This window comes from Ceratotherium simum, chromosome 23, assembly GCF_057802395.1.
Source record: "Ceratotherium simum simum isolate JZ-2026a chromosome 23, ASM5780239v1, whole genome shotgun sequence".
Taxonomy (NCBI): Eukaryota; Metazoa; Chordata; class Mammalia; order Perissodactyla; family Rhinocerotidae; genus Ceratotherium; species Ceratotherium simum.
In genome coordinates this window covers 40,656,473-40,680,201 of record NC_141922.1, presented here as the reverse complement: position 1 = coordinate 40,680,201, position 23,729 = coordinate 40,656,473, and the positions used below count along the sequence as shown (strand labels likewise).

At 43.8% G+C, this 23,729-nt stretch overlaps 1 protein-coding gene across 1 annotated transcript in view; it reads left to right on the top strand.

The window, feature by feature from the left end:
• Nucleotides 1-16,458, top strand: part of LAPTM4B (lysosomal protein transmembrane 4 beta) — a 72,150-nt gene extending 55,692 nt beyond the window's left edge. Inside the window, exon 7 of the mRNA XM_004431192.3 lies at nucleotides 15,981-16,458. Within this exon, the coding sequence (XP_004431249.1) occupies nucleotides 15,981-16,058 (78 nt within the window). The 3' untranslated portion in view covers nucleotides 16,059-16,458. The remainder of the gene's footprint in view (nucleotides 1-15,980) is intronic.
• Nucleotides 16,459-23,729: the final 7,271 nt, after the last annotated feature.

Sequence of the window (23,729 nt, the reverse complement as noted above, 5' to 3'; positions counted from 1 at the left end):
GCTGTCACAAAACTAAAACAAATTCTTAGTTGACTGAGAGGCGTTGGGGGTGGGGGCGGATTTAGTAGCAGTCTCAACAACTTTCAAAAATTGTGCATAAAAAATTCCATTTTTTTTCTCTTGTTGCTTTTAAAAATCAGGTTGTTCCTTACTTCCTAGGTATAGGTTGAATATTATTAGAAACAAGTTCTTTTTTTTTTTTTTTTGGTGAGGAAGATCGGCCCTGAGCTAACATCTGCCAATCCTCCTCTTTTTTTTTGCTGAGGAAGACTGGCTGTGGGCTAACATCCATGCCCATCTTCCTCTACTTTATATGGGACGCCGCCATGGCATGGCTTGCCAAGTGGTGCGTCGGTGCACGCCTGGGATCCGAACTGGGGAACCCTGGGCCGCCGCAGCGGAGCATGCTCCCTTAACCGCTTGTGCCACCGGGCCGACCCCAGAAACAAGTTCTTGATTAGGTAACAAGTTCTGTGTATTTTCTCCCCCACTGTAGAGAGAGAAAAGGGGAAGGAATTAACTAAATTGACGGCAGGAGAGATTTTTAGTTAGATTTCAGAAGTTCCTTCATACCTGAGAAACTAGACTGTAACCAAGATGAATGTATAGTCATCATCTTGCAGATTGTTCAGAAAAGTCATAGCTAACTTTCTGAAATGGTGTGAGTGGGGCTGCGTCTAAAGGCCAGTTACCAGGGTGGCTCTTAAGATCTCTTTCAGTCCTGGGTATCTCAGATTCATGTACATTAAACATACCTCACAAACAAAACAAACCTTTCACCACTGTCATCTGCCTGTGTGAACCCCATTGTCCAGGAGGCAGTGGGGAGGGGGGAGATAAAGAAGGTTGTCCCAGAACAGGACTTCTAGAGGGTTTGAAACTCTAGCCTGTCACTTACTGGCTGTGATGCTTCTGGCCTACTAAGTACTGGAATACCAAAGGGAGATCTTGTTTGTAATATCTCAATTTTAGGTTCTCTCCTTTCCCTTGTAATTTAATAGTTTGATCTCTCTAAGCTTTTTTTTTTTTCCTTTTTAATTTTACAAGACCAAGACGAATGTGAGAGGTTGATGTAGACTTGGTAAAATCCTACATAAGCAGGGAGAGCAGCTAGGAGACCATTTCCATTGTCAAGGTTACTATGATGATGATGATGATGATCATGATGATGATGATGATGATGATGACGACAATGAAGTTCTGACCCAGGGCAATAGTAGAGGGAATGAGGAAGAGAGGAAGGATTTGAGAGAGCTGTAGGAGGTAGCAATGATAGTGCATAATTGAGAGGATGTGGAGTGAGATGATTCTTGAGGATATCTCTTGTGTGTGACTATAACATAAAACATAAAATCAGTCACCTAAAGGTAGGACAAGACCTTGGAAGTGAACTGGTCCAGCCACCTTTTGATGTTCTCATCCCCTCGACTGTTTGCACAGGTGCCATCCAGCTGAGGGCTGAATCATTGCAGTGATGTTCCGCTCTTCTCTGCATCTGTCACACCTCCCCACTCTGTAGCTTTTGTAGTATAGGTTTCTCGCCAAACACGGATGTCGTGGTTGCCGTCTGCCAGGCTCGGTGCCGGGTGCTTTACGTATATGAGCTCACTTAATCTCACAAGAGTCCTTGAAGTAGGTTCTGTTAATCCCTGTGCGCAAAAGAGGAAAGTGAGGCACCAAGTAGATAACTTCCCAAGATCTCACGGCTGGTGAGTGGTGGAGGCGGCCTGGCACCAGTCTCTTTACCCACCAGCTTCTTCCTAGACATGTTGTCTGTTCAGACTGCAGCCAGGGCCGTGTGTTCCCCCACTGGTGCCTGGCATGGATTTGACCAGGATGGGGAGTGAGGCAGGAGAACAGTTCATTTAGACGATTGTTCTCAAGAAAAGTCACCAACTTTTAAAGTAGTGGGACTTTTTTGAGTTTTTTTGCTTATTTTCCGTTTTAGCACAGTGAAAGGGATGGGAGGGTGACTTAGAAGAAAGAGGTGGAAGAAAAGCAAAGGTTAAGAGTAAATTTTGTGACAGCAAGGCAGCTGCCTTGTTTAAAGTTGTGCAAAATAGTCCTGCTTCCTGTAACTCAGCCCCACACATTTTCCTGACTTCATATGTGTGCAGGGCTCCAGATATACTCATCTGTTAGTTCTGATAGAAAAGCATCGTGGGTGAGATTGAACTGGACGCCCCCTGGGATTTCCTCTTGAAAGCTTTTCAGGGCCGGCCCCGTGGCTTAGCGGTTAAGTGCGCGCGCTCCGCTGCTGGCGGCCCGGGTTCGGATCCTGGGTGCGCACCAACGCACCACTTCTCCGGCCATGCTGAGGCCGCGTCCCACGTACAGCAACTAGAAGGATGTGCAATTATGACATACAACTATCTACTGGGGCTTTGGGGGGAGAAAAAACAGGAGGAGGATTGGCAATAGATGTTAGCTCAGAGCCGGTCTTCGTCAGCAAAAAGAGGAGGATTAGCACAGATGTTAGCTCAGGGCTGATCTTCCTCAAAAAAAAAAAATGTGTTTATTCCATAAAAATTTTTATGAGCAGTGTAACAGCAGAAGAAAGGCTTACCATGTTTTAAAAAGCAGGATATGGAAGTTTGTATTGAGGTTACAGCTATGAAAAAAACGAAGCTTGTAGACACAGATTAGATTGTAACAGAAAATTAAGCAGTTGATTTGTTGGATACTAGAAATCAAAGCAGAAGATATTTCTCCCTTTCCATTAATTGGAGGGAGGGAGAGAAGTGTGTGGGGAAGGAGAAACAGATAAAATGGGAATCTGAGTTCTGAGCAGTCCTTCCAGCCAAGGTGCCTTGTCAGCAGCTGAGCACAGCCGGCTTGGCAGCCCCAGAACCAATGGTGAGGAATCACGAAGGAGATGTGCACAGTAGGTGGTGCAGCACATTCAGGCTTGGGGGCTCGAGAAAGCAGCTGGGATACCTTGGGTAGGGTTACCATGGTGATAGTTCACAGTCCATTCCTTTTATTTTCTCAAGGGTTAAATTGGATATTTTTATTATATAGATAAAAAGGTAGGTTTTTAAGATATATTTATTTAGGTATAGTTATCTATATTATTTAGATAGTTATTTTAGATACATTTATTTAAATATTAGATAGTTAAGTGCTCAGAACTATTTTAACTTTCCATTTGGGCTACTATATTATTTTGATGTTTCTTGCCCAGATATCTCACCAGTGAGAATTTTTTGACCCAATTTGAAAGATTTGAAGTACAGATTCTATATTATGAGTATAATCTATAAAAGAATTTGAGTAGCTTCTCTGCTGAGAATTAAGGGAAAGAATGACTTCCTCCTATAATATCAAGTGAGGACAATTTATAGTAGTTTTGCAGTGAATTGAGGATAAAAATCACCTTCTATCTTATTTGTCGTTGGAAGTTATTCCTTACTATAGGCAAGGGGAAAGTTTCTCACTAGAATCCTCGAAATTTGTTTATGTTCTCCCCGTCTCCTGGTATGTTGGAGTCCTTGAATACAAGATGCCATCAGTTGTCAATTGCACCATTATTTTAGGTACCTCTTATTTTTTATTTATTTATTTTTTTATTGTGAGGAAGATCAGCCCTGAGCTAACATCCTTGCCAGTCCTCCTCTTTTTGCTGAGGAAGTCCGGCCCTGAGTTAACATCTATTGCCAATCCTCCTCCTTTTTTTCCCCTTTTTCTCCCCAAAGCCCCAGTAGACAGTTGCATGTCACAGTTGCACATCCTTCTAGTTGCTGTATAGGTACCTCTTATTGTAAGATGCTGTCAATTACAAGGCACAGCCTGAATTCAGATGTTAAAATGTTCAAAAATGTGTACCTTAGAATCAAAAATATATGGTTATGTGTGTGTGTGTTTACTCATATATATTATAGGTGGGGGTATTTAAAAAGTTTGAATACACTTAGTCTAGATGCCTTAGAGACAAGCCCATACTTTATATTTGTGATGATCGTGTCCCTGATGTCGAAATGGTTGTTTTGCTTAATCATGGAGGTTCATGATTCAGCTATCTCCCCTTTCCAGTATGGCCGGAGCATAGGAAGCTCATATCTAAATAGGCAAATTTGGTGTGACCAATTTAAGTCAAGCATTTAATGTAAGTGCTGCCTGTTTTAAACAAGATACATTGTAGACTATTAGGCGTGTAACAAATGGTGAAGAAGAGAAAATAAATATTTTGGCTACTTAGGATTAGTTTAAATGGACCTTTGGAAGACATAAGTGCCCCTAAATGACGAGATTGTTTTGGGGTGTGTATTTTCACGTGACATAATCATATCTTCGAAGGCCAGAATACAGGGTAATCCTTTTTTTTTTGTAGACGCAGGCAAAGTTTTTCTATAAAGAGCCGGATAGAAAATGTTTTAGGGTTTGCAGGCCATGTGGTCTCTGTCCTGAGTCCTCAGCGCTGCGGCCGTAGTGTGAAAGCAGCTGTAGACAGTACGTAAACGAGTAAGTGTGTGTTCCAATAGAACTTTATTTATGGATGCTGACATTTGGGTTTTATGTAATTTTCACACCTCACAAAATATTTTTCTTTGCAATCATTAAAAGAAGGTAAAAACCATTCTTAGCTCTGAGGCTGTACAAAACACAGGTGGCAGACCAGATCTGGCCCACGTAGTTCGCAAACCCCTACCTTAGTGGAAACTTAAGCCGAGTTCTCCAGATATTTGTAGGACAACTGTTTGAACCATGCCAGGGATTTAGTGGCCCCTTTCTGCCTGAATGGACCTCAGAGCTGCGCTTTCCCCTCCTGCAAGTGGGCTGGCCAACAGCAGCGCCTCATCTTTGAGTTCTGTTTCGGGATCTCTCTTTCCTGAGAAAGTTTGAATTCTCCCACATTTATTATTTTGCCAACAGATCTAAATCAACCTTATATTTAATAAACTAGGGGCCAGCCCCGTGGCTTAGCAGTTGGGTGTGCGCGCTCCGCTGCTGGCGGCCCGGGTTCGGATCCCGGGCACGCACCGACGCACCGCTTCTCTGGCCATGCTGAGGCCACGTCCCACATACAGCAACTAGCAGGATGTGCAGCTATGACGTACAACTATCTACTGGGGCTTTGGGGGGAAAAAGGAGAAGGGTTGGCAATAGATGTTAGCGCAGAGCCGGTCTTCCTCAGCAAACAGAGGAGGATTAGCACGGATGTTAGCTCAGGGCTGATCTTCCTCACAAAAAAAAAAAAAAACTATAGTGGAAATCAATAAAAGAATAATTCGCTTGCAAAGTTGTTACTAAAGTCTTGAAAAACAGTAGCTAAAGCTATTAAATGCAGTTACCCACTGTCTTTTATACAAAGATCCATCCCATAAAGTCCTATTTTAAAGATTTATTTATTTATTTTCCCCCCAAAGCCCCAGTAGATAGTTGTATGTCATAGTTGCACAGCCTTCTAGTTGCCGTATGTGGGATGCAGCCTCAGCGTGGCCGGAGAAGCGGTGCGCCAGTGTGCGCCCGGGATCCGAACCCGGGCCACCAGTATCAGAGAGCACGCACTTAACCACTAAGCCACAGGGCCGGCCCATAAAGTCCTATTTTAGTTTACTACCAGAAAAAAAGTAACACACACCTTCCTCTCTCTCCTTCCCTTTCTGTATATTTATCCGTCTATGTATGTATGTATGTATCTATCCATCCATCCATATATGGAAAAAAACTTCATAACCCAAAACATTTCCATTTTGCCTTATTTCTGGGTCCTTTTAGCATTCAGTTGTCTTATTTTGCATTATGTCCAATACTGCAAACCATCTCATCCTTTCACAAATGTATGAAATAAAATTAAGATTTGTTGAGCCTTAGTGCATGCCATGTACTGTGCTAAATAATCACATTTACTTGGGCTTATTTATTTCACCAAGCTTGTGAGATAGAACCTATTATCGTCCCCATTTACAGATGAGAAAAGTGAGACTTAAAGAGGTAAGTGACTGGCCCAAGGCCTCAGAGTGGGAAGTGATGGACCCAGATGGTCGACTCCACAGCCCATAGTCTCGGCTACTACCCCAGGGTACCCCTGTCTTCTCAACATGGTGGCAAACATAGAAAGTTACAATATTTGTATGACAGACTGTTGTGAATGGACACTGGTTGAGAAGCTCTGCACTTCGCCGTGGAAGGTAAATTCTATTTATCAGACCCCTCCACTAGCAGATATGCTGTCATAAGTTTCAGTTAGTGTGGTGTCCTCAGTGCCTGGCACACAGTACGACCAACATTTGTTGAGGAAATGAATGAACAATATTTAATAAAAGTCACTTGTCTTGCTCTTTTTTATCTCAGTTGAAGGAAATAGCTTGGATTATGTGGACCAGATCAACCCCATGCCCATAGCCCCAGCCACCCAGCGGCCATGTCCACAGAGAGTGTGCTGCAGAGCCCACTCCATTGCTTCCACGCCTGCTTTGCTTAGAATCTGCTGAACGGTAGCAATGTCCACTTGGTCACCTACGCCAGTAACTGAGGAGTCCTCTTTAAACTGGTTATAATTAGTCTTTTAGCCGCTAGTCTTGAACTCTCTATTCTCTTCAGTTGTTTCCTCCCTGTTGTTGCCAGATGGATCTAAAACATAAATCTGATTTTGTCATCTTTGTATTTAAATAAAGTCTTCAGGGGTTCTGCTGTTTATTACTGCAGCATTTCTGAACTGTGATGTCACTTCACTTTGTTGTGTGACAGTCATTTGTGACTTACGGGCTAATATTTAAAACCTAAGTTGGCCAGTGGTTTGAATTTTTTTTTCCTTTGAATGAATAAGAACAGATTCAGGATTATCCCTACAGCAGCATCAGTCTCAGCTCCTTGCATTCTGGTATTTCCTTGAAGCCAGCAGAGGGAGTGGAGTATCAACTTCATCCTGTGAAGTCCATCTTAGTTGTGGGGCAGCTTTGAGGCGCTGGTACTGATGTCTCATCAACAGTTGTTCCTCCCATGAGTTATCATGCTTTCATGAAAATCGTGCCCCTTGTTTCCCACCTGTGACCCCCCCAAAGGAGCCAGAAAAACAGAAAGTAAAGACGTCTCTGTTTATGGTGGTATTTTCTTTATTTTTCCATGTTTTTGGGGGGAGAGAAGGGCAGTTGATTTTGTAAAAACAAATCTGTGTATGCCATGGGAGTCTCTTACTTGTGAACATTACCACAGCTCCCCTTTCCCCCCACCCCCAAAATGGTGAGGACCGCTAGTTCTTAGATAAGAATGTTCCCCTTTCCTGTTATTACTTAACGAGGCCAGTTGGGATCTTGCCTGTTGTTCCAGGCTCCTCTCATGTAATCCCGCCTCACGTACCCAGCTCTCCAACTACAGCATCTGCCTACACCTTTACATGTACGCCTTGGTCTTTCATGACATACAGTTTACATATGCTTTCCCCGCTCCTGTGTGAGCACTGCTGAGTTAACATGGGGCATCCTCCTCCAGCCTGAGGTCGGTTATCGTCATCTCTGCCTTCCCCGCACCTGGCACAACCACTGGCCTCTGATAGGTGCTCAGGTTGTACTTGGGTAAGGAACGAATGAATGGAGATGGTGTTTCAACCAAACGCTCTTTGGATTTTGGAATTATAACTGTATGCCCACACTTCTTGCAGACTTGCAGCCTGCAGTAAAAATGGTGTCCATTTTGTCTCCTGTCTCATCATTCAGTTCCTTTTGTTTAGATTTGGTAAAGGAGGAGGTAGGACATAGGGATGGTGGGCTGGGAAATCCAATTGTTGGGGGACATGGATGTACTGCTCCACTTCCAGCTTTTGAGGTTAAGGGAATCATGTATTGGATGCTTCCATAGGAGTTACAGTTTCTCAGCAGGACCTTAGGGCATATCCTTCCATATCAAGAACAGAAGTATTTGCAGGATTCTTAACAGAAGGTCCATGTCAAATAGGTTATAAGTTCAGTAGACATTTATCCAGCCATCTACTTGCTGCAATGTGTGTGGCTCAAGCAGCTTAAATTTTAGCCTCTCATTTACTGCAACCACCAGAGCTGAGGAGAGAAAGAGAACTTCTTTTCTAACCCAAGTGAATAAATTAGAGTGCTTCCTGGTGTCATTTTCTTAAGGAAGGTGTGTGGCCGAACTAGTTAGACAAAATGATACCATGCTGATCATCTTGCTACAGTTGGAAAATTGCTGCCATTTATTGAGCATCAAATGCTCAGCCTACACTCAGTGCATTAAGTACATTACCTTGTTAAATCCTTACAACAGTCTTTTGAGGGGTATCTATCATGGTCTCAATTTTATAGATGTGGACACTGAAGTTCAGATAGATTTAGTAAATTAGGATGTCAGAGTTTATAAATCACAGACCTGGGATTTGAACCCAGGCCTAATTTCAGAGTCCGTGTTTGACTCTCCACCACCATAGTGCCTCTAGCATTGACCATGACGGCTCCTAAGTGATAGAGCTCAAATTTCAACACACCTCTAAGAACCAGTGCTGAGAAAGGAATACAGAAGTGTGAGACTTGCCTTTTACAAACTTTTTGGAGAGGAGCAAGGTAAGTTATACAAGACAGTTAATAGTACTAGAGAGCATATAGTTTAATTGATAAATTATGTAAGTGCTTCAGGAGAGTGATTTTTGTGTCTGATTGCAGAGGGCTGTACTGTAGTTACTACCATTTCCAGTGTTATTCTTATGACTTTATCTTATCTATAAAGAATATGAAAATATATAAGGCTGGTGTTTTTATTTCAAGAATTTATTTATTGCACTACAATTGCAAAGCATAATTAAGAGGAGAAGAGAGTAACTGAGGCTGAGATATTTCAGATCTCCATGTTAGAAAGGAATTTAACCTAAGCCTTGGGTTATTTGGGCTATGTATGGAGCGACGTAAGAAAGAAAAACGTTCCAGGGAGAAAAGTCACAAGAAAAAGGAGTCTGATTGGTAACAAGCTTGCTGTGCTAGGGAGTGATGGAAATGAATTAGGGATGAGAGAGTCAGATATGGGGCTGCTGCCCGCCAGGGCTGGAGTGGCATGAAGCTGGTGGTATTAATAAGAGAATTGTTCGTTTTCCCGTGGCACACATTTGTTTCCTTGGGGCCGCCTCATGGCATCGGAGTTCTTTAGTTTCCGTGGGTGTTTGGGGTACTCTAGGTGATGTGTTAATGTGGAGGTTGGGTCTCACAGGACTAGAGGAGGTCTCAAGCAGGCGAGGGGCCGGTCCTGACCAACTTCAATGTGAAAACATACTTCACCTCCTAGGCAGTAGCTTCAAACGGCACACTACTCCCTGGTTACTTTCTTTAGTGTCTGTACTGCACGTGTCCAGTCCCTACACCCTTCCTTGTGTCGAGAGTCACATCTTTGGCAAGGGGGGCTCATTTTCCAGGCCCCTGCAGAAGCTCCTGTCAAACCCACAACTCTCCTGCCAACTGAGAAGGCAAAAGGAATGAGGTCTCAGGCCTGCTCACCACCCTCAGGTTACAAGTTGACTTCCTCTTTCCTTCAAACCGCCGTGATTATTCTTTTATTTTTTTATTATTTTTTTAACTTTTTTTTTTTGGTGTGTGTGTATGTGAGGAAGATCAGCCCTGAGCTAACATCCATGCCGATCTGCCTGTACTTTATACGGGACGTCGCCAAAGCATGGCTTGACAAGCAGTGCGTAGGCACGCGCCCAGGATCCGAACCTCTGAACCCCGGGCTGCCGAAGCAGTGCGCACGCACTTAACCGCTGCACCACCAGGCTGGCCTCTATTCTTTTGTTTTTAAGATATTACTTTTATTTTAACACAGTATTACGTGTGCATAGCTAAAAATCATATTGGAAAGATTTATTTCTTAATTGTCTTCTGCCATTCTCTTGCCCACTCTCCACCCAGCAGTAAACACTGTCAGCTCTTGCTTGTTTCTTCTAGTGTTTACCTCCATATTTTAAAATGTCTGCGTTACTAATTTTCCAATGATCAATTTGAGATATCTTCTGATTTCTTGTTGTTGGATAGGATTTAACTTTTCCTCCTCCCCGTGCCCTCCGCTGCCTTCATCTTCCTTGTATGGTCATATCACATTTTCGGGCTACGTTACCAGTTACTGTTTACTTTGTGCGAGTATCTGAACGTTGTTCAGTGCAGAGCTCTGTCCTGTGCATTCCTCTTCTTATACGATCTGTTTTTCCCAAGCAAACATTTGCCTTGTTTTTTCAGCTGCCAACATTTTTACCTTTTACCTAGCCTCGATCTTTTCTATGTGGCTATCGGATCTGTCAGTTACCTTTTAATATTATTTTCCAAATGTTTGACTGTATAAAGTAACCTCTCAGTTCCCTTTGTTTCCTGGGCTTCTCCTCCTGCTCCAGGGCGGACAAGGTGCCCCATGGCCGTCACCCTGGGCCTTGATTTCATCTTAACTTACCTCACCCTTAGGATGTGGGAGCCAGCAAACAGACTTCTGGTGCAATTTACCTTGTGCCTTGTACTGCCCCCCGCCCCCAGTCCTGGACCCCCAAATCTCCAGAGATCCTTTGAGAATCTGATGAAAGCTCTGAACACTCCCCCCAGGAAAATAAATGCACAAACACAGAATTTGGCTTGTAACTTTGTGACTGTCTGAAGATATTTATGTAACTTTTATATATAATACTTTTGGGAATGTAATCCTGGCAACTTAGAATTCCAAATAAGCCTTTCATGGCTTAACTTTAATATTACAGTAAAAGTCCAACTCTAAGCATAGTACCCAAACATTTCCTATTTTTTACCAATAAATAGTTCTTTCCTCTTGAGCGTTTTATCATTTCTTAATATTTAATGGAATGAATTAGTTTCCCAAATTCTAATGACTTATATAGATTTATGGTCAGTTGGAATCATTTCTCTTCCAAGATGTTACATTTTGCAACCTTTGATGTTAATTTATATCTCCCTCCAACTGTTCTGTATGTTGATGTAGCTAAGAAGAATGAAGTTTCTCCCCTGGTAACACTGAATATTTGTTGAGGTGAATTGAAATGAATGATGAGCTGCTTTCCCACCAGCACGCTGTCACCTAGCACGTTGACTCCCAATTGAAGAGACGCTATTTATAGATCGACGCTAATCTCCCTAATGAACAGATGCCTCTGGGGTCATTGGCAAGGGAGATTTTTCCATCTGTGTGGAAGAGAGTTACACCATCACATATCGTCGCTCTTTGGTTGAGATCCTATGAAGACAAACTTCCAGGGACTGTACTAGGATTAGAATCCAGTTGTATTGAATCTTGCTTGAAGTACAGTGGTCCATGGTTGAGATTTGTAACACGTTTGTGTCCGTCTGCTCATTGAGTAGCTGCTGTTGACCAGGCAGTGACTTTAGATTGAAGTAGGACGTGGCCTGTATTCTTCGTCATCAGAGATTATTTTTTTGGTCATTCATTGTGAATGATTACATTTTTTTAAAGTGAAAGACTGGCTTTAACTAAATACCAGCTTCTAAAAATGTCAAAATAATTGAGTTTTCAATAATTTTGTTGTATGGCATCTTAATTCGCATATTCTATCTTAATCGACCCTACCGTTATTTTCGCAGATTTTTAAGTACTTCGTTGATCTTGGTACAAAGGACAATAGCAAGTGTTTTTAGTCAGTATTTACAGACTGTATGTAATAGAAACAGGATGGCCATCCTTACTTCACCAGCCCTCCCTTGAAATCATCGATAATATTAACGTCATTTAGATAAAAAAGATGACGCTGTCCCTTCAGAATTTAAAACCAATTTCATTTGGAGAACTTCTCACTGAAAGTAGTGCAGGAGTATGAAGTGCCGTGTGAAGAATGTTCTAGTCAGTATTTCATGTGTGGTAACAGGGCCCTGAAGACGAGTGAGTGTCAGAAACCTTAGTGAAGGAGAAACTCTTCACCAGGCATCTTGACTTTGAGTAAAGGGTCCAAGTCAATAGAATATTTGAGAGAAAAAGCCATGAGGATGTTAAAATACTGATGTGAGATAAAACTTTAAAACAAGTTTGAAAATAAATAGCAAGAAATAGTGACAAACTACCAAACTTAACGTGAAAGTGAAAATAAGTTTTTGACAAACAAAAAGGCAAATCTGCAGCACTTTTTTTTTCTTTTTAAAGAAAATTTGGTGTTTAATCTTCTGTGAACATTTTGTAGAATTGGAGTATTGCATTTTGCTCAGGAAAAAAAATAAGTTGGACATGATGGCTGATTTCACTCCCTTTTAAGTAACTCCACTGCCTTTTAGGATAATTTCTCTAAGGATAAGGAGATGTGAATCAGCTAATTGTTTAATGAGGTTGTGGAGCATTATGCTGAAGCTCAGTCATGTAAAATTCAATATTTCTAGTGCTGGTCACAGCTGCTTCCATTGGTTATAAGTTATTGTATCTAATGCGCTCACACGTGCGTGCTGGGAGCTCAGTCCTTTAGTCAGACATGCAGGCGCGGAGGAGAGCTGTGACTCTGCTGTAGAGAGTACATTTTCTTCCTCAGCTCAAGCTGAGACTTGTAGGATTCCTAGTGGAGATGCTGCAGCTAGATACTGGATGAAGCTCCTTCAGGTGGTACACAAGGCTCTTCCCGGCTCTGAGATTGCCTGTCTTGCCAGCTTTGATACTGAACCAAGTGGGCTCGCCGCCTGGTGAGTTAAATAAGACCCTACACCAGTGGAAGTTGTCTCTCAAAGTAAAGTGTATTTGCAGCAAATAGGAGGCCATGAGGAATCCATTTCCAAAGTCACGGCATCCCGGAACAAAGGAAAGCAGGAACTTTTATTTGGTTGGGGAATGAATATTCAAAAGGGAGAGGCGGGTATTCGCTTGCACAGGCTCAGTTGGAGAACATGCTTCCACATAATAAGGCCTAAGCTCCTCCTGGAGAGATCTTTGCATTAAAGATAAGGCAAAGGTCATGGGCATAGCTCTTGTGGTGAGGCTTGGTCAGTTTCAGGATGGCTAGTGGTTACATCTCCCTTGAGTGCCTGGCTTGGTCAGTTTCAGGATGGCTGGTGGTTACATCTCCTTAACACACAAAAGGAAAAGAAACAACTTGGAAAAACAGTTAATTGCTTCCAAACCCACCTTTGTGTTTCTGGAGGCACCTAGTCAGTGCCAGCCTCCTCTCTGCAGCATTCTCCCAGAAGTACGCAGTCATCATTGCAAATCCCGCCGTTCCCAGGGAGAGCTCTGCTTTCAAGCTTCCCTCCATTTGCCTAGGCTCTTCCCTGTCTACCTGCAGTGTCGTCCTCTTCGCCGTCTGCTGATCCTGCTTATCTTCCTGAGAGACCTTCCTTGACCCCCCCAGCCTAAATTAGTTCTCCCCGTCTGTTCTTCTCTAACACCTTGTCTACACCCGCACACTGATCGTGCTCAGTTTTACCTGCTTCACCTGTCCCTGCCTCCTCTGGACTGTGACCTCCTTTAACAGACGTGAGGTGTTGCCAATGGCGAGTGCCCTCTACATACTAAGTGCTCAGTAGGTGCTGGTTTGTTGGACGCAAGAGCAGAGGGTTTCCTTTTGTGGGGAGGACATTGGGAATGTGTCCTTGCCTTGGCTTGGCGTCCTGCACGGAGCGTATCAGGGGTCCACCTGTCCCTTTCAGCACCGGCAGCACTTGAACGTTGCCCGACTGTCCCTTGGGTAACGCCTGAAGTATGAAGTACTTAGGACACAGGCCCGATGTCACCACCGCTTTTGGGAACAGAGGCCACCAGGCGGACAGGAACAGTTCTCGGGCCTGTTGTCATCGCTTTTCTGGTGCTGTACCAGTTATCCACTCACCGCTTTGCGGCTCCAAAGGCCCCCTTTTAGCCTGATTGGAGCTGGGCCTTGTGAATATTTCTCCTTTAGCACCTGCCCTGCCGTTAAGCCTTGTCCACAGAGGGTGCTGGAGGAAGAAGAGGTTTTCTGTCCCTGGTTCCTCTGTGCACATGCAGGTGTCTGGGTCCTATAGCCAGTGCTCCCTGGGGGGGAGGGTGGGACAGCAGCAGTAGCACCTCCTCCTCAGGACAGCCCTCCCGGCACATACCCTGCTCTCCGGCAGTTTCCAGGGCAAGTGGCACCTCCCCGTGAACCACTTCCAGCAGCAGGTGGTTCTTTACACACCAGCCTGACCGTGGACCAGCTCTGGCCTGGTGCAACCCCGAAAACTTCTCTAGCATCCAGTGGGTTTCAACCATACCCTCTCCAACAATGTCTGATTCCCAGCCTTGGGGAGGCAACCCCTTTCGTGTTGGTTCCTTCCTTGAGTACCCTCACTCAGCACTAATGTCCATTAGAGTTCTCTTTTCTCCCCTCCTAGCTAATTCCCCTCCAATCCCCTGTTAATAATTATTTTTTTTTCTGTGAAGATCAGCCCTGAGCTAACATCCCATGCCAATCCTCCTTTTTTTTTTTGCTGAGGAAGATTGGGCCTGGTCTAGCATCGTGCCTATCTTCCTCTACTTTATGTGGGACGCCACCACAGCATGGCTTGACAAGTGGTGCGTTGGTGCACACCCGGGATCCGAACCGGCAAACCCGGGGCCACCAAAGCAGAGTGCATGCACTTCACCTCTGTGCCACCGGGCTGGCCCCGTAATAATTCTTTATTAAACTTTCTCTGTTCAAATTCCTGGGTGGTTTGTGTCTTCCGATTGGACCCAAACCACTACAGGTGCCCTGTGCCTAGAATGCCAGACTCCACTTCCCCACCCGAGGAACCATACAGATTCCTCAAGGGCCAGCCTAAATGATACCTCAGTCATTTATTCCACCACCCTCCTCTGAGTTCCTGCTACAGAATAGGCAGTGGGCCCAACACTGGGGTTAAGTAAGACAGCTTTAGCCCAACAGGAGCCCCCAAGACTGGAAGAAGAGAAAAATAAATAGTAAAGTGTGTTGAATTAGAGAGGGGTATGTGTGTGTGTTCGTGGTTGTGGGAGTAGGGTATGACAAAACCTTAAAAATAAAATTTTAGTGTCATCGCTCTAGGAGCTAAAGGATTAGATAATGAAAATTCATGAAATTGATAAACATTTACCACTTAAGTGATGTCCATAATGGAAAAAGTAACCAAGTGTGGTTTTGTTTTGTTCTGTTTTGTGTGTGATTATTCTTTCTCTTTCCACAAAGCGCCTGAGGTGGGTAAGATTTTAGTTCATCTCATCTCTGAATTCCTAAGGGCAACAACTCTCTTTTAATTGTCCCCACAATGCCTGTCACATAGTAGGTGCATCATAAATGTTGGTTGACTGAATAAAGGCTAATCATATTGAGTCGATATTCCCTGTGTTTTGTTTTCTACTCCAAGAAAGCCAAAATCAGCCAACATTGTCTTATGCTGATGGTTCATAAACAATTCCAAGCAATTGTTTTTGTACTTGAAATGTGAACAGAGAGGTTATCAGTCAACTTACTGCGTGTGCTTGTCTGTTCCTCTCCAGCCATTTATAGGTAACATCTGCCTTTTCAGGTGTGCATCAAGCAGTGGGTTGAGTATTTTATAGATCTCTAATTCACAGGAATCCCTGTTCTACAGATGTGGAAATTGAGGTTAAGTAACTTACCCAAAGCTACGCTGATAGAATGTGGCTGAGCCAGGAGAGTCCAGGTTGCCACAAAGCCCTTGTGTTTTCCACTCTGCCGCCTGGATCTCACCGTGAGCGGTTCCTCAGGTGCCTGCCCTATTTGTGTGTGCACACGTACACGTCACCCAGGAGCCGTTTCACGTCTTCAGAGCCACCGCCGCCTCCTCCCTAGTCCTAGAGACACAGCCCTCTGGCCTTCCAGGCGCCATGACATCTAGGCACATGTGGACAGGGTTCGGAAAAACCAGAAAGGGCCAAAAGTCTCTTCCCATTTGCTTCTCTAAGGATTCAAAAAGTCTCTCACCAGAGTCTGTCCACTTGCTGGAAAGTTGAAATTGGGTGCAGGTTATGGAAAAGGGTTAATTGCATAAAAGTTCAATTGAAGTTAAAACTCGGGAATGTATGGGTACCTTTAAACACTAACCCTTGTCTTCTCTTTTTCTCCTCAGGTGCTCTTACCCCCGTACGATGATGGCACAGTGAATGGCGCTGCCAAGGAGCCGCCGCCACCTTACGTGTCTGCCTAAGCCTGAAGGGGGTGAAGCGGAGAGTCACAACTTGACTTCTCAGACATCAGAGCAATAGTTCTTTAATTTCACTTCTGAGATGAGCTCTCTGAGCTTATTTGTTGCTGAAATGCTACAGTTTTGAACTTTAGATGTTAAGTTGAAACCCTCCGTAGTTTTAAACATATGCTTTCGCTAGAGCACTGTGATAGATTAACCACAGAACCCTTTCTGTAGGGTGGGTGCAGTGGGCTTCCCTCGTCTTCCCTAGGCATTGAAACGCCCAAAATATGGAGGGATTTTGCACCAGAGGAATCTGGTTTTGTACCTGCTGGGCCCCAGAGTTGGGGAATTTGTCACACTTTTTCTCTGTTCCCTCTGTCTCTTTGAAAGTGTAAAATAAAATAAAAATTAGACAATGTTTTTTTTTTTTTTTTTTTTTTTTTTTTTTTTTTTTTTTTTTTTAAGATTTTATTTATTTATTTTTCCCCCAAAGCCCCAGTACATAGTTGTCTGTCATAGCTGCACATCCTTCTAGTTGCTGTATGTGGGACGCGGCCTCAGCATGGCTGGAGGAGTGGTGCCTCAGTGCGCACCCGGGATCCGAACCCGGGCCGCCGGCAGCGAAGCGCACGCACTTAACCGCTAAGCCACGGGGCCGGCCCGACAATGCTTTTCTTAAGCCGTTCCAATGTATAGAAGAAACCCTTATGAGAACAGGAATGTTAATTGTGTAATCATTGCTCTAATTAGGTAAATAGGAGTCCATATGTATAAATAAAACAAGATTTTCCTTAAGATCCTTTATGACTTACATTGAATGATGGTTTGAATTTGCTGGTCGAGGATTTTGTCCCTAGGCTAAATTGAGACCCTTGGACAATCCCAGGCAGTGAGAGCAGTCACTGTCGATGGCTGTTCTGAACGCCTGTGTCTGGGTCGTGGCGTGTCTGGTCTCTGTTGGAGGGTGGACTGATTGATTGGCACTGCAGGGTATGGGGTGCTCCCTTCCTCCTGGTTTCCCACCCACCCAGGGCCCTCTTTCACTAAGTGTTCTGGCCTCACCTGATTTGAGGAGGACATTCATCCATATCGCTTTGTCAAGTGGAATTGCTGATATGTATTTGCCTAATAATATGAAAAAAGGTTTTCTACTCTCCCTGCAAGGCACATCCTGCTATTTTGAACTTCCAAGTATGCCTAGTCATCTTTTAAAATGTAAAAGAGTCTTCAGAAAAATGAGAGGGGTGCTTTCCTTGTGGAATGCCCTTATCTTGACTATGTGAATATCAAGGACTTATATGTTCATATGTTCAAAAGCCACAGCTCTCCTGTCCATTATTGAATGTGCTATAAATGAAGGTTTTTGCAATTAAAGTGAGATTTGCCCACATCCAAGAAAATAACCTTTTGACTCTGGTAATTGTGCTAAGGGACCCGTCTCGCCCACAGGTGCCCAAGCAGACACACATGGTTTGGCCTAAGGAGGAGGCCTTGTGGCTTATTTCACACATACGTGTTTTTTAATATTTCAGTGCTGATAAAATCAGAGCATCTTAAGCCAAAAGAAACGGAGACAGGCAGACCTGAGCTTCCCACATTCCTAACCCCTGCCTCTGCCAAGCTCTGTGTGATCAGCTGTTTTGCATATGATCGCTTTATGAACTTTTAATAAGCAGTTCAGATTTTTCTACATTCCAAGGGAGGTTAAAGTAAGAAAGGTGGGAGGGGGGATTTTTATCCTTGAGAAACAGCTTCAGTTCTTTCTTTTGGTATATCTCATTAGTATTCTTGATACTCAACCTAAGAAAGTCTATTCCCTGAAGCTTTATGCCTATAAGAGTCACAGTAAGTTAAACACATTAAAGGTTGTTAGGGATGGAAAAGGCCTATCAGATAGTCCCACCGATCCCTGGGGAAGGCACATAGGACATCACAGTTACTTCCTGTGATCTTCCAGGTCTTTGCCTAGTGATCTCTGCAGTGTGAGAAATGGCACGTGGTCAAAGGGAGAGAAGTGCTGATGTTGAGTCTATGCAGGGTCTTCAGAGAGGATCTTGTTCTGTGACACTCAGATGGGACCACAGACACCGGGATATCACATCATACTCAGGGATCCCATATGGTGCTGGTGTTGGTGGCTTTTCTCGACTAATAGCATAACCCAGGCTAAGCCCTAAAGCTGCCTCCATATTTGTCTCTACAAAGTAAAGATTGTCATCATCTAGCCTCCACTGTGGGGAGGTTGTGATGTGTGATTAAAATGACCCTGCAGAGCACATTCCATGCCACAGCAATTCACTGTGTCTTTCTCATTGCTAATTCAGATAAATATCTCTCTTTTAGATGTATTTTAAACCCCACTTTAATCTCCTTTTTCCTATTTTTCTGTCTACAGAGAAACTGGAACAGTCACTAACTACTACTTCAATTATTCCCATGCCTGTATACTTCTTGGTCACTTTACTGATGGGAGCTCCTCAGTATTTTTCATCTTGACCCTCCAAGCCTTAATTTTAAAGTCATGGACATTCAGCCCAGCACCACGAGATGTGCAAATGGACCCACCAATAAGCAGCCCATGTAGGAGAGAGAGTTTGAAGTCTGTTTGCTGGGGCAGAGGGAAGGGAAAAACTTACACCTTTTGGCTTAGATGTGGTCTGTGTACCCTAGAAACCGAGCTTCCGTTGAACGAGCTGGCCAGATTTCCAGAATGCCAAGTCATACGGAAGAGTTCTAAGGCCAGTAGACTTAGTAGCCCTCCCCTTCCTGCACCTTCTTCCTGTGTAACATGTGCGGCAACTCCTGAGTCTGATGCCCTTGTCCCTGCCCCCACCCTATCCTATCATCCCTGAAAATGCAAGCAACTCTCCTCCTCCTATCCTTTCTGCCCGCCCCTTGCCCCCCGTTTTTTTAAACTCTGTTCTGGCCCTCAATATTTGTTCAGTTTGACTGCTTAACCAAACCACACCTCGTTTGACTTCTTTCCTCTCCACCCTCAGCTCGTTAATCAATAGTCCTTAGTGATGATCTCAGTAGACCGTCGTTATAGGCTGTAACCATTCAAGTTCTTTTCTCAGTCTCCAGAGGGATGTATTGTATTTGAAATATCCATCATTCGAGAAAAAATCTTGCTGTGCAAACTGAGCTTTTGTGATGGAGGAAAACTAATGAGACTATAAAAACATTTCCATTTTTTAAAAGAAGATGTGTTACTTTTTGCAGCCAGTCCGGAAACTGACAAATATCATTAAATAATATTGCTGCAGGTCACGTAGGCAGTCGCTTATGTTCTGGAGGGAACAGGGCAGCTGTCTTTGCCAAGGTGTTGAAAGAGTAACTCATGCAAAAAGACTGCCAGCATAAAGTGCAGGCTAAGCCATATCAGGGCTCCCCACCTTCAGACCTAACGAGCATCAAAAATAGTGCCTGTGGCTGTGTAAAATGGGCTGTTGGCAGCTCAGATACATGTTCTAAAAGGGAAGAAAAAAGGAGGCATTGCAAGGATGTCTCCACACCCATGGAATTCACTTAAAGTGTTTCTGCACACTAGCCAAGTTTGCTGCCAAATGACTCTGCTGCATGGAAGCCAGCCAGATCTGCAACCTTCTGTCCAGAAGCCCACGCGTGCCTTCTGCTGACTCGAGTAAGGAGACAGCAGAGAGGGAAGCTACCGCTTGGCCAACTCAGAAAAAGTTACATCAAAGCCCAAGTCTGAGCACTACATACCTATCAGTGTGATCCTAATTAGCAAAAACTGCTGCTGCTTCAGAAGGAAGAGTTTGGCTTAAAACAGCACAATGGACTCAGGTTTTGTTTCTTTTATCCCATCTAAAACTTAACGCACGCCTGCTTTTAAAAAAGTCATTAACAGTACAAACAGTTTTTACTTCTTAAGTAAACTTATTAAGATGGGAACCTCTTTAACTCAGTAAATAAAATTATAACATATATATTCCTTGGTGTATGTCACGATGTCCACGGTATATTGTTGCAATGGAGCAGAGAGGGTTTGGAAAGGAACTGTGTGACCCCGAGTAGATTGGACATGATCAGCCAGCATTGAGGTTTCAAGCCACATTTCTGTCAGGAAAGGCTAGGATTGAATGTGTCATCACCTTGTCTGCTGCTTGCTAGTCACACATCGGCGCTGCGGCGTCTCAGCTCCCGCTGTGCCTACGCAAACTGAAAAGTCATACGCAACGACAGCTGCCGCATTCCGGGGAGCCTCAACTCAGGGCGTCCCCTCCAGGCCTTCAGAGCTGATGAGGCTTCCACCTGCGGTCTCTCCGCCCAAGGAAGCCCAGTTCTGGGAAGACGAGGGAACAATTGGCCTGTTCTCTGCATGACCGGCAACAGCACAAAGGACCCTGTGTCCTGCTTGGTGGGGACGCCCCTCTGACCCAGTGCGGTGGCCTTTGTGTGATGTCACTTTTTACCCAGTATTCATTTTAGCTAAAGGAGTGTATTTTTAATTATTGTATTTCACTATTTTACTTGCACAGGATGTTTCTTGAATTCTTTTAACTGTAGATGTTTTTTATTAAATTCGTCTTTCCTACATATAGTTCCCTTGAATAAATCATCATGGCTCACCCTGCTTTTATTGATGCTCCCAGTCTCCTCTATCTTGATGACCTCTTGACATTTCATATTCATTGTGCCCCAAATGGAAAATTGCCCTCCCTTTCCCTGAATCTGCTCCTGTTGACTCGTGTATCTGTTACGTGATGTCCCCATCATTCCAGTCATCCCAGCTTGAGATCATAGGTCCTCTTTGCCTTGTCCCTTTTCCTCTCCCCATATCTAATCAGTCCCCAGCCCTGTGGCTCCTACCTTTTCATCAGGTAGAATGACTTTTACCATTTACTGAGTGCTTCCTATGTGCCAGCCATGCTGCTAAGTATTTTACACATATTAACTCTTCAGCTCCATTTTACAGCTGAGGAAACCGAGACTTTTAAAGGAAAAGAACTGGTCCCAAGTCACACAGTGAAGAGTAGAGCCAGGATTTAAATGCCAATTGAATCCATCTAAGTGGGTGTTGCATATCTTTGAGACTTCTAGAATTTCAGAATTCTATATATAACTTCTTGCTTCTTACTAACAATGGTTGTTTCTACTAATTTGAATTAAATACATCCCAAGGAGGGAAGCAAGTCATGCAAAGCCATGCAAACTGTGTAAACTTGAGGCGGCTCTTTAACTTGAGGTTTGTAAAGCTGTCAATTTCCTTTTTAAACTGGAAATGCTCTGCAAATATCAGCTTTTAATTCTTATTACAAAGAATTTTATTCAAGCAGGAAGTTCAACTGAGGTGGGCCTTTTAGAGTGGTTAATTGTTTTAAATGAGCAATTTCCTTTTAAGGAAATTAGTTACCATTTTAAAATGCACTGATTTATCTTTGTTGAGGAGAACTTACATATTAAGATTTCAAGCATCAGGGCCGGCTTTGTGGCTTAGCGGTTGGGTGTGCGCCCTCCGCTGCTGGCGGCTCGGGTTCGAATCCGGGCGCGCACCGACGCACTGCTTCTCCGGCCATGCTGAGGCCGTGTCCCACATACAGCAACTAGAAGGATGTGCAGCTATGACATACAACTATCTACTGGGGCTTTGGGGGGAAAAAATAAATAAATAAAATCTTTAAAAAAAAAAAGATTTCAAGCATCATAACTTTGGTTAACACACAAGCAAGTAGAACAGCGATGTAATTTGTTTGCGTGATCTTGGAGGAAGTCAGGGGCCTTGAGACTCAGCTTCCTTCCCTGCCCCTACCCCAGAAAGCCTATATCACTGTGCCTATTTTCATACCTATCAAATGAAGACAGAATAGAGCAGTCCTTTCTCTGGCGGCTGTAGGCTTTCTTCTGCTGGGTGACATTAATGCACTAAATCATCTGTGTCCATGAAAGCTAACTTCCTAAACATCTGAATAGAGAATCCAGGTAGGACTTGGGCATCAGGAAACACTGTAAACTTGTGGGCTTTTAAAAAATTACATAAGTAGTGTTGAAACTGATAAACAGTTAGCCATTGATGATTAGGTAGCTAATAACTAAAGTTTTTTTTCTTTTTTGCAATTACTGATTATAGCTTTTAGCTGTTCGCCCACCCATTGTTAACTGTGCTGTTTAGGCAACATGCTGACTCCCACTAGGTTCCTATAGATAACATCTCCCTGGCCCCTGGGTCACCATGGTAATGGGCATTTGAGCTGTTTTTCAGGAATTAAGACCCCCTTGTCCAGTTCAGGCCAGTTGAGACCACCAACCTATCAGCTGGGCCCGTGCAGATGCCTGATAAGTTTCAGGAGGCTAAAAACACCCTCAAGTCATGCTAATGCCACCATTTTGTGAACACGTGTCCTATGAAGAGGCATGAAGTCTGACTGCACTTGCGCAGATCCTCAATTACCTCACCTCTCCTCACCTCCAATCATCTATCTCCACATTTCAGATCACATTGCACCCTACCCCATAAACATCCCTGAGCCCCCATTTTCGAGGAGATGGATTTGAGACTCCTTCTCCCCTTTCTTCACTTAGCTGCCTTGTGATTAAAACCCTTTCTCTCTGCAATCTCGTCATCTCAGTGTTTGGCTTTCCCAGTGTCGGGCAAAAACGAACCTGGTTCAGTAACAGTGTGTTGTAAGAAAAGATAAAAAATAAAGCCAATAATTCATCCTTTGGGCCTCAACTTGAAAGTCACTTCCTTCTGGAAGCCTTCTATGACCCACTAGTCTGGGAGGTATTTGTTTTACGTTCTCCCCTAGCATATCCAGCGTCCCAATCAAGGCACAGCTTACGCTCTCTGGTTCCTGTTGCTTTTCCCATCTATGGTTCCTTAGTAGATTAGACACTCATAGAGTCAGTGTCTGCGTTCCTTAGTGTTCTGTCCTCAGCGCCTGGCACTTGTCTGGCAAACAGAAGGAACTCAAAAATGGTTACTAGACTAAAAATAAAATAAGCATATGAGAGAAATTCAAAGTACATGTAACGCCACCCGTGGCGATTGTGACACATTCTTAAGAAGAACTCAGTGTGGCTCAAGCTCCACAGAGACGACTTCTCACAGATGAGCCCGCTGGAAAACAGTCTCGCTTCTGTGGACCTACACTGTGCAAGGAAATCAAGGGAGGGCCACTCCTCCAGCAAACCCTTCTAAAGCCACAGCTGGAATCGTATTTACTGTGGAGGGGGAGGAGGCGCATCTTGACTTCTAGAAGAAAGTTCTAAAGGTGATAGGCAAAACCAGCGACTTGGTAAGAAAAGGACTGATCTCAAGAAAGATTAATCCTTTAATGGACGGCTCAGAGGGGAGGCTGGCTAATGCTCTGCTTCAATTTGAAACCAAAAGGAAATGGCATTCTTAGCTCTTACTATTCTTGTGATCAAGGTCCTTTCATGTGAACTTAATTTGGTGGTGCTCTGAATGGAGAATTAAATCACTAGATGTGTCTCTCCCTATGAACCTTCTCTTTTCCCTTTCCTAGGAGATCTCTGTATTGTTAAAGCAATCCATGACCAAATCCAAAACCTTATGGAATTCTGAGGCCTTGGGTACATGGGGGAAAATTCTGAACAGCTATGAAGTACAGCAATGTGTTCACCCACTTCCTGGGCACAGGGGTAAACACAAGCCCTGAAAGACCATGTGTGATAGAACATGTTTGTCTTGCATCCTTTGCAAGA